This window comes from Solea solea, chromosome 4, assembly GCF_958295425.1.
Source record: "Solea solea chromosome 4, fSolSol10.1, whole genome shotgun sequence".
Classification (NCBI taxonomy): Eukaryota; Metazoa; Chordata; class Actinopteri; order Pleuronectiformes; family Soleidae; genus Solea; species Solea solea.
In genome coordinates, this window is record NC_081137.1 from 21,653,757 (window position 1) to 21,665,837 (window position 12,081).

The 12,081-nt window shown below is 37.3% G+C and overlaps 1 protein-coding gene across 1 annotated transcript; it reads left to right on the forward strand.

The window, feature by feature from the left end:
- The first annotated feature begins 2 nt into the window (after window positions 1–2).
- sar1b (secretion associated, Ras related GTPase 1B) lies at window positions 3–7,700 on the forward strand. Its single transcript, XM_058626718.1, has 7 exons — window positions 3–154; window positions 2,722–2,787; window positions 3,604–3,723; window positions 3,916–3,981; window positions 4,609–4,712; window positions 4,982–5,113; window positions 6,058–7,700. The coding sequence occupies exons 2-7, from the start codon at window positions 2,730–2,732 to the stop codon at window positions 6,172–6,174; spliced, it is 597 nt and encodes a 198-aa protein (XP_058482701.1). The 5' UTR covers window positions 3–154; window positions 2,722–2,729; the 3' UTR covers window positions 6,175–7,700.
- Window positions 7,701–12,081: the final 4,381 nt, after the last annotated feature.

Below are 12,081 nucleotides of genomic sequence, written 5' to 3' on the forward strand. Positions count from 1 at the left end.
GCCATTGCAGTGTCGTGGCTCAGTAACAAAACACGAAAAAGGAGAGGAAGACCTGGCACCTCATAGGCCCTCTTGTTTTCTCACCGGGAGACCACTTTACATGTGTACAGGAGCGAACACACATTCAATAAGTTAACCTGCGCCCAAATAACCGGTGAGTCGTTCGATACATTGCCTTATTATGTTTTATCGGGAGAGTCTTATGTGGAACGATCGGCATTTGAGCTAGCAAATCAGCCCGGCTGCTAACGACGCTACGTTAGCCGTGCTAACGCCGAGTTGGCTAACTCGCGTATTACTACAGAGTTTCTTTAGTCAGATATAACCTCATAAACAACTCGCAAATACATGTGTTTAACATCGATAATTGTTTGCAGAAGTATAAAACACTTGAACCATCACCCGTCCCCGACGATGAAGTGTTTTCCTCTCAAACTGCTAATTAGCCAACGTAGTCGGTAGCTTCCCCCCGATGCAACGTCGCCTTCTCAGGATTATGACACGTAGCTAGTGGCTTCCTGCTAGCCATCCTGTTAGTCGGCCTCACCCATGATTTAAATTTGTATATTTTAAGCAACGTGTCGGTCTTAAACGTGTGTTTCATTATTCTGACATGTTGACGTATTCGTTAACGCGAAACATGGGAATAGGTTAATGGTCCATGTAACGATAGCCGTGGAGGTAAAGGTTTGCTAATTTCCCCTGCTACGTTGACAGTGATCGTGAGAGGTCTGACAGCAGAGTCAGCCATAAATGCATCAGAGTCACAAGCGATTACATGAGATGGTGGCAATTTGTCAATTTATCTCATGACATGACTTTTGTGGTTAACAAAGGCGTTAACTAACAGTTATTCTTACATTAATCAAATACTTTCGGTTTTCCCCCATCTGATCGAGGAGAGCGTACTATCAGTGAACTGTCTTCTTAGATTCAAACAGTTAAATGTTGTTAATTAAATAGTTGATTGATTTACCAACTGTTTTGATCTACATCTCTGTATAAAAGTTGGCTCCCTGGATTTTGTGTTATCATTGATACTTAAATGTCCTGGTACAGTGATTGATAAAATGGCATAGTCCTTCAAAGCTATATCGATGTACAAACACTATTTACACAAACACTCAAATACTGTCAAATAACACTAATATTTCATCAATTATATTTTAAGTTTTGGGCTTTTTTTGGTCTTATACCGACAGTATATCCAGATAACATATACATATTATTTAGTCATATTAATCAGTAAGATAGCAGTTATTACTTGCAAGCCTACTTTATGTAGTCGCCATGCTTGTTTGAAACTCACATTAGCCTATGTTTGCTTGTGGTTGTTGGTTACTATCAAGCAGCTTCACACTTAAAGCAGCAGCATCACACTTCATATAATATGAGAGTATTAGACTGTAATGTCAGCCTACAGTGTTGCAGCCGGTGAGCGCGAGTGGCAACAGCTGACGTGGAGTTCAGCTGTATTAGCATGATCTTGACCTTTGGCTGCCTTAAACTTTAGTCCTGGAGTTGTTTGTGTGTTATGCAACTGGAACCCGAGGTCAGCACACGTTTACTCTGCTCTGGAACATCTGTACCTGTCAAACAAAAACTTTTATTAATTGGGATTTGTGTTTGTCTTTAACTAATACAACCTAACTGAAACATGGCAAGTCACAGATGGAGGAAGTTTGGTAGTTTTTTTTTCTGATTTCCCTTGTGCTTGCTGAACCTTTTGGTCACATCCCAAAGTTAATAAATACAATTACGCCAATTCTCAAAATGACAAGAGCTTGGGTAACCTAGAAAGAAGTCATCATAAGCTGTTGCCTGTAGTACTTCAGGGAGCCAATTTCACACAAACGGAACATTTCCTATCTTGAAAGTCTAAAGACCTGGCTTTGTTTTCAAGGCCCTTGCCGTTGGCTTGTGTTGGACAGAGAGCTCTTGTTGCCTGTTGAGATGCTGTCAGTTGGTGTGTGATTAGTGCTCTGGATCCTCTGTCTTCCTGCCCAAAGATTTCTAATGGAAAAAGACTAGTCACCATCAGCTGTAGCAAGCCAGTCATTAACAATTACCAATAGTAGTACGGATAAGTCAAGGTTGCATATGATAAGAAAGTAATCATGTGTCGACTTTCTTGAATTGATTTAAACTTTTAATATCCAAAATGTTTTAAGTAAATTTTTTTGGTTATGCCATGTCCCACATTTGCCTCTGGATGGAAAATATTTCATCTTTGGGATTAAGAATTAAGCTTTCCTAAAAAACAAAAGACAGTGCTGACACTTATTCTGCAATGCCCATTGTGCAGTATAAGTAATATACATCTGTTCATGAGAATAGATGCACCGTATAACGTTGGGCTGCAACTAACGGTTATTCAGTTTTTATGATTTCTTTATTTGGAGGAAAGAAACCAGAAAATCACATTTAAGAATCCGCAAAATCCTTGAGCTTGTTTTTAATTAATCAGAAGAAAGAACTGATAATTTAATCATTGCAGTCCTCTTATGTCACTGACAGCCTGTGTACAAAAATAAAACAAAATGACCAAAATAATGATTTATATTCAGAGGAGAAGTAATGGTGTAATGTACCATTATCAGAGAATCGTTGTATTATATTTTTTAGATATTGATCCTGGATCGCATTGATGGATATGACCTGTTTTTGTTCCTTTTCGTTATATTCATGTCTGTCTTCTTACCTCTGTTTTTTTCTTAACAGCTCCGGATATGTCAGCCCTAATTAGTTGGTTTACAAGTGGTTTCAATAGTGTACTACAGTTTTTAGGTGAGTACTGGCGATCAGCTTCACAGAACTGTACACAATTTTGAAAGTGTTAGTATTAGTAGTAGTCATTAATCTAAATGTTAAAAGTCTTAAGTAACATGAGGAATATAGTCTTAATTTGAAATGTTGGCAATCACCTGATTAATTGTAGTTTTAAACATTTTTATGGACAGAAACTGACAAATGTATTTATAGTTGTAACAGTTCACAAATGAAATGTGCAACATCCAAAGCAATTACATCACAAGATGTGTTTGCGCAATGAATACATATTGATACATATTGAAATAATAGTATTCCTATTGCTCAATATTATATTGTGATAATTATTGTTATCCAGCCACAGGTGAATGACGCTTGTTTTGTTCACCAGCTGCTTTGCCAGCGTATACTCCTAGTTTCTGTGTCAGAGCTGCTTCTATAAAGCAGTTGTTCCTGTTCTACTTGTCAGACATGTGCTGACATCCATTTATGCTGACTCAGGCAAATAAATTTCATAAATCCACTGGTTATTTTGAAGCTGACTCAGAGAGCGGCAGACTCACAACAACCTTGTCCTCTGGTCAGAGACGTTGAAGAATGACTGACCTTGCACCTTGTGTATTCAGGGAAAAATCGTGTTTTCTGTTTTTATTATTACAATACAGTAAACCAAATCAACCTCCACTGTACTATTTAGAACAGCACATGTACTGTTACAACTGCAGTCAGTTTTTCTACTGTGTGAATTTCATGAACATTATGATGCAGTAATATTTTTAGTGTCCAGGTTTTTCAGGTTTTCTGACTCACTTTTGTTTTGGGGTTTTATTTCAGGACTGTTCAAGAAATCAGGCAAGTTAGTATTTCTTGGCCTGGACAATGCTGGCAAAACAACGCTACTGCACATGCTCAAAGATGACAGATTGGGACAGCATGTGCCGACTTTACATCCAAGTGAGTTTCTGCTCGTCTCTCACGCACGCGCACGTCCAAATATTTATTTTACATTTTCAAACAATCCTACTGAATATGGTGTTTGTTGAAATATTCACGTCTTGTGTAAATTAACTCCACAAGACTTTTGTCTGTGACTTCAGATGCTGAATATTCCGGGGGTTGTTCTCATGATTATATTTTCTCCACTAGCATCCGAAGAGTTGACGATTGCCGGCATGACCTTCACCACCTTTGACCTTGGAGGCCACGCACAAGGTGTGTATGTGTTTATTAAGGTTGGGCGATACGGGCAAAAAATTATATCTGGTACGATATCCTTTAAAATTCGATTTGAATTATTTAAGTCATTAATTGTTGCTTACAGATTATATCAATGGACACAATCTTTGAGGAACATTGCTCTCTCTTTTTTTCAACTTAAGTATTTAAGTAAAAATACAACTGCAGTGTAGAAACATTGGGTACACTTTGAGAGGCTCTGCTGTAAGGTAAACTGTGCAGCAAACAAGCAAGAGCAAAAAAAAACAGTTACCAAAGACTTAGTTGTTGGCGACTGGTGTCTCCATGTTTTCCCCCGATTAGCATAACCACACATGGTTAACCTGTGTGGCAGGGAGGTCACATGATCCCGTAGGCCCACTAATGGTCATGTGACACAGAATCCTTGCACACTGCTGCCACACACACTTGGGGAAAGTGTGGAGTTTCTGTGGGTGTTATTATCTTATATTATTATTTTAGACAATATATCTTGCCCACTAGTGTTTATGTCATGGTTATGTTTTAGTGAACATTTGATTCCCCTTAAATAATCAATAACATTATAGTTAAAAGCATAAGCACTCAAAACTCATGTTAGAATTTGTGTGTTGGTTCTTACAGCCCGCAGAGTGTGGAAAAACTACCTCCCCGCCATTAATGGCATCGTCTTCCTTGTGGATTGTGCGGATCACTTAAGATTGGCCGAATCAAAAGCAGAACTTGATGTAAGTACCAATTATCTGCTTGGTTACTGTCACACTGTAGAGCAATGGTTTCAGTCGGCGTGTTTCGAACCGCCCTGCTACATTTCAAACACGCACCCAATAGAATCAAGTGAAAGTCATCTGTATTGTTTGTCAGAACTGTCAAAACATGTTTAAAGCTTAGGATGATATATCAGCTTACTCAAAAAACAAATCAAACAATCACTCTTTGATATGTAGCACCTGTATCTAAAGGTATACTTTTTTAATAACTTGTCTATTCTCTCCAGGCATTAATGACAGATGAGACCATTGGAAATGTGCCTATTCTGATTCTGGGCAACAAAATTGACAGATCAGAAGCCATCAGTGAGGAGAGGCTGAGGGAAATCTTTGGATTGTATGGACAGACAACAGGCAAGGTAAGTGGAGTCAATTAGCTTCAACGTCTTATTCAAAAGAATGCATGGGGAACCAACGGTGGAATACAGGGAGAATGAGTCTCCATCCTAACAGTGAAAAGTTTCAGGGATTAAAGTTATCTCTTGCTTATACAGATAATTGTCATTTGGATTGCAGAGAGGGTTTTACACATTTTGCTCAGTGGTCGTCTGAAAGGACAGTATCGGATGTAGAACATTGATAAGTGGAAAGGTAAATGTTTTGTGATGCAAAAGCAAATATTCTAGTAGGCTAATGGCTTGTATACACAAGCTCTTTCCTGAAGGTAACTACTCCTTTTTTTTTCCACATAGCATGACACAACTGCCTTTTTCTAACAAATAAACTGTAAAACAAGTCTGTACACATTGTAATGTACTGGCTATGTAAGTCAAATACGTCTATACTAATTTCTGTAGGGCCTTAGAGTTGAAAGTATGAAGCAGAGCAGTGTCCACTATAAAGTAGATAAAAAAAAAAAATGAATTATAGAAATAGCAATCAGGTTTGTGTTTTCCTCTCCTTCATTCATGCAGTCATGGAAAGGATTTAGAAGTATGTGAGTGCTTTTATTAAAGGGTCCTAATTTATGCTCATCCAGACTTAACACAAGCTGCAGTTTTTCAAACTAAAAATGTAAAGCTGCATTTTCTGAGCGAGCTGAGGCAATACTATGCGTGCCGGCCACAGAAAGAGACATCCTACACAAGAATCAAGCCGAACTGTAGATCAGTTAAAAAGACTTAACAATCCCAAAAATGTGGGTTAATCAACAAATATCAGGGAAATATCTAAAATCCCTTTATTTAACAGAGGAGTCTGGTGTATTTGACTATAGTGGAAAAGGGCCATTATACCAAGTTAAATGGTACACTTGTTTTACATATTCCAAAACCCTTATATATTTCTCCTGCTTTTCTCCCAGGGCAACATTCCTATGAAGGAGCTGAACACAAGACCACTGGAGGTGTTCATGTGCAGTGTGTTGAAGAGGCAGGGCTACGGCGAGGGCTTCCGCTGGCTCTCACAGTACATTGACTAAAAAGACGACCAAGCAGCTGTAAACATACCGACAATACCACCATCACCACCACCAGGAGGGCGCTAAACTCAACCACTGAAGGCGCCCATCGTTGCCATCAGTTCCATCATACTCGGGCCCCGCGTTTGGTTTAACAAATCAGCCTCCACCTCCAGAGAGACCAGTACAACTTGATCCCAATAGACTTTTATTGGTCGAACATTTGGTTCCAGTCACGGCATTCATTCACCTGTTTGCTCTCACACACACACACACACAACACAACACTCACGTCTCTGTCTCTCTTTCTTTTCTAAGAGAGTGGCGAAAAGCAACAGTTTCCCAGCAAAAAAAAAGAAAAAAGCAGCGTGTTCCCAGTCAAACAGATTCTAATCTTTTCTATAATGTGTCTGTCATTCGCCGCCCTCACTCCCTCCCCTCCCTCCCCTCCCTCCACTCCTGCCACCTGTCGAGTGTGATGATAGACGCATTAAAACTGTAAATCTGTACACGTATATATAAAAGAATAATCCCTGGCCCTTCTTCTTCTTCTTCTCCCCTTTTCATCTCATCTTGAGCAAATGACTGAGAGCAACATAGTTGTATTCACTGCAGTACACTTTTTCTTTTTGTTTTTTTAACAGTAAAGACATTCATTCAGCATTGTAATCAATCACTGTACTTTGCTTTGTCCATTTTACTCTTTTTTTTTTTTCTACATTATTTCAATAAATAAAATGTGTGGCCATGTATACAGCCCTCATTATAGCGTGTGGCTGTTTCACCCATTTATTAAAATGGTTATTAGTGATTAATTTAGGGTACTAGCAAGTCAAAATACTTTTGTTCCAGACTTCTATCTTGTGGGCACAGTAGCGTTGGATGGTAAACCGTGGGTGAACCAACTTTTAATAGAAAATAATACTGGTTGTAACTCCCGACAAGGTTTTATGAAATCATGTAGACAGTGGTCAGTTAATGCAAAGGAAACTATTTAAGTAAATGAAACTTTTTTGAATAAACGGCTTGGTAATAACTTGCAGGACGAGATAAAGGGAGGACTTTGACAGGCGGGGTGTAACATCTAGTGGTAATCCAAACTAATAATTCATCCTGCAAAATGTATTTTGCAGTGCAGACCTTTTTACAGGTGATAGTCACCACACGTAGATAAAAAGAGGACAAACTCCCACCGCGGGAACAGATAAACCGGCGTTACGACACGTCCAAGAAAGGGACCATGTGTATATATGAAATGTACACAAACACCGTACATGGATTTTTGTATTCATAAGTGGTATCCTTATGATCTATGTGCATTACCAGAAACTATTATGCATGCCTTGTTCTTTTGATTTTATAACGACCATTATTCTAGAACACAACAGGAGGAAACAAGATGCCAAAATTTTTCCAATGACAGCTGATTATTATCATGTTTTTGTTTGTTTTTCTCCTTCCTTCCTTTTTTTTTGTTTTTGTTTTTAAAAGAAAAACATGGAAATGATAGAATTGCGCATAATACATAAAATTTTTCTCTCCCTCTCTTTGTGTCTCTTTCATTCCCTCATGACGACGTGATGAGCTGTTCCAACGCGAGTGGGACTTGGCTGTTGTTTGCATCCAAAAAAAATGTAATAAATGTTGGCAATGAATAACAAAACAGGCTTTAACGTGGATCCACAATGTCATGATTCTTTAATGAGATAGGCAATGATCCAATAAGGAAGTATTTAGCACCTAAATCACTGATAATCAGAGCATTATTATGTTTATGTTTAAATTTGACTGTTGTAGCTAAAGATGGAGCCACTCGAAGTCAAGAGGGGGGAATCTTATTGGAAATGAACCCAAAGATGCCTAAAACACAAAACTAGAGGGGAGGGAAGGTGCAAAGAGGGAAGTATAATATATATAACTTTAAAATGTACTACAAGCAGCCAGAAAAATCCCCTAGAAAATGTAGAAATTGTGCTTTAAATTTAGTTCTATATAAGAAGTATATTATAAAAACATGTCACTTATCATTAACAGCCGATACTATCTATATTAGACAATTTGTATTAGGAATAATCTTAACTGGAAATTGGAAGAAATTCAATAAAAATGCATTCTACTATCGTGCCACGAGGTGGCGCACTCGAGAGAGAAACATTTTCCATATCAGAGTGTAGTTTTTATTTAGACCAGGTAGTTTCTCTTCTAGTTTACTTTAAGATATTTGTAATTTTCTACAAATTAAGATTGTTCTACCTTCAGACTTTCTCTTTAAAGTAGTCACAAGTCAACTGACCACACATTTATACTAAGATATAAGATGTAAAATGTAATTAAAGATGCTGAAAAGTGGAGGTTTTTTTTAGTATCTGTCACTGAATATCTGCAATGTTAATAGTTGAGAGTCAGGTTTGCCTCGGGCCTGTTGACTGCCTCTGCTTGCATGGATGTGTCATTGTGTCTGTGTGTCACGATAGAGTCTCTGTAAGCTGCAGAGCTAACACCTTTATTCTCCTCATTTCATGACTGTATTTACACTGAAACCAATCATCCATCAGCAGCTTGTGTTTGTGCTTTAGCTTACAACAACTGAGAAACTTACTTTTTCCTCAAAAGGTTCCCAGTGCTGTGGAAGACATCATGCCTGGTCTCTGTGTTGCGGAGAGGCTGGTTGACAACTTTGTGGAGCGGTGTGGAACCAACACGACAACCGTGAATAAAGGCCTCAGGCATCTCTACCTCCTTAACATCTGTAACAAAATCCTGCACATGTTCTATCAATAAAAAATAAAAACTGGAGCTAAAAAAAAAAACGATAACTATCTGAAACTGAATTGTGTGTTTATATAAAACTAAATCTCGTAAAAACTGACCCAGAAAAAAATAATCTCATAAAAACAGACCCTGAAAAAGAAAATCTCGTAAAAACAGACCCCCGAAAAAAAGTCTCATAAACACCCAGTACAAAAAAATTCAAAATTTAAACTGTCAAAATATATGTAATGATACTTTTAAGATAAGAACTAAAACTGGATCCTTTCAGCAGCGTTTAAAAGATGAAGGGTAAAGGTGCATCCAGCAGATGGCAGCCTTTCCCAAGGTTCAATTCAATTTAAAAAAAAAAACTTTATCTGTCTCCGGGGAGCAATTAAAAGCACACAGGGCAGTTGTGTATTAACACAGGTGGTGGGGTTTCCTCTGTTTTAGTGCAATGTGTTTAACCGGCTACATTTTCAGCTGCCATTCTTTTAATTAGGAAAAGGAACATTAATCAATCACAGGTGGGGCTGCTCCTGCACAAAGCTACAGTGACTTTGAAGTCCGCGGTATACTTTCCGTGACGTGGTACATTCCACTCCGCCCCTCGGTGTCGATTTATTTGAAATGTTCCACTTTGTGTTTACTAGTCGGAGCTTCCGGTGCCAGAAGCAGCGAGAACGACGAGGAGCAGCGGGGACAAACATGTGGTAAGTAAATGATGCACCACACATTTCTTAGATTTTCTGTTGACGCTCTGTTCTCATCTGTTCATCACAGGTGTTCAGATTACACCTGCTGCTGCAGCAGCTAATGTGACGTCACTGCTTCGCATTACTAACTATGCACGTGTGTGTTGTCAATGCAACTGTCACAAATAGTCACTTAAGTATTTGTCAAAAACGCCTTCATACTGTCAAAAATGTCCTAGTATAGTATGTCAACAAAAATGTCCAAATGTAAACGGTCAAAAATGTCTTAGTATAGTATTTCAACAAAACATTTTCATATTTAAACTATCAAAAATATCCTAGTATAGTATGTCAACAAAAATGTCCAAATGTAAACGCTCAAAAATGTCTTAGTATAGTATGTCAACAAAAAATGTTCATATATAAACTGTCAAAAATGTCCTAGTATAGTATGTCATCAAAAAACGTCCAAATATAAACTGTCAAAAATGTCCGAGTAAAGTATGTCATCAAAAAACGTCCAAATATAAACTGGCAAAAATGTCCTAGTATAGTATGTCATCAAAAAACGTCCAAATATAAACTGTCAAAAATGTCCTAGTATAGTATGTCATCAAAAAACGTCGAACAATGAACTGTCAAAAATGTCCTAGTATAGTATGTCATCAAAAAACGTCGAAAAATGAACTGTCAAAAATGTCCTAGTATAGTATGACATCAAAAAAACGTCGAAAAATGAACTGTCAAAAATGTCCTAGTATAGTATGTCATCAAAAAACGTTGAAAAATGAACTGTCAAAAATGTACTTGTATAGTATGTCATCAAAAAACGTCGAATAAAAACTGTCATGTATATGTCAACAACTATCAAAATTTAAAATTGCAGATTGTTTTACATTTTCATTCAAATTGCCCCACGACTTAAACATGTAGCCAGCAATTACGAACCATTAATGCAAGAAATCTCAAAATCATTGCATAGGTGGGACACCCACACCAATGTCACTAATTGGGAAAATAAACGTCCTTAATATGAACATACTACCTAAACTATTGTAATTGTTTCAAAGTCTTCTTCCTCTACCTCTTCCAAGTAACCTGTTCACTCAACTGAAATGTGTGGAATAGTGGACGTCCCCGGACACGACTGTCACTATTGTACTTGCCCTATGACAGAGGGGGGGTCTTAAATGTCATAATCTACTTTGGTATTATTGGGCAGCACAGTTAAGAATGTTATTGTTTTGCTTTACTGAAAGACTGGAACTCCAGCTTAATCTGCCCCTCTCTTGACATACTGTATTCAGGAAATGCCAAAAATAAACAATACAAAAAACCCTATAGTGAGAAACATGATTGTAGTGTGACATCAAATTAAAATATATCTGGTAGATATATCGCTCTCCATCTTCAGCCCAATATGGGGAAACAACTTCTTCTCTCCAGGTAAAGCAGATGGGGGATTTAAATTTAGGCTACAAAGGGGCTGGGAAAAATAGGAGATCTGTGTTGTTGAAATAACTAATACATTTAACATACCCCGTAATCAATTCTTTAAATAGAACAAAAGCAAATGTTAAGCATCCCTTCAATATGTATCATAAAAAAACGAATGACCATGAATTGCACAAATGACAACTACTCAACAACCAAGATATCATTTCGCCATACCTGAAGGAAAATGGTACACTTTTTCATTGTATGTGGCAGTGTAGTGAAATATGAAAAGTCTGGCAACAAGTGAACATTTTAAAGATTCAGACATTAGCTGTTTATTTTAGGTTTGTACCCAGATTAAAAACAATCAACAAATATTTGTAGATTTAGGTGTATTATTAGCAAAAAGAATAAAAGCCCTTTCATGGAAACACATCAGAAGACCAAGAGCAGATAGATAATTGTTTGAGCTATCTACAACAAAATACTTATACAATGAAAATCCAGTAACATGATTTTTTTTTTTACCCGATTTGGGAGCTATTTATTTACTATCTAACAGGAACAGATGCAATGTGTGTGATGGAAGTGCCAGGAGACAAGTAAATAGTAACCCAAAAATGACTAATACAACAGAGATGTATCTTTTATATACCCTTTTTTTCTCTTTTATTAATAAAATGAACTAAGAATATAACTCACTAACCAGATCCCCAACCAAGAACTGGAATAAATTCACATGTTTGTTCAATGTATATATGATTGTGCTTCCTTTGTTATGTTGTGAAAACAATAAAAAGAATGTTGGCAAAAAAATTATGTCCTAGACTAGTATGTCTATAACTGTCCAAATATAAACTGTAAAAATGTATTAGTATACTATGTTGTCAAAATAATGTTGAAATACAATATAACATCAAAACTGTCAAAATTAGTATCTAGTCTGGCCAGTAGGGGGCTGCTCAAGTAAAATGTGAGATGGTCCAGGTGTTTTTAGAAGCATAACTGTAGGAGGTATTGACACTGTGTGGATATAAGATTGTGA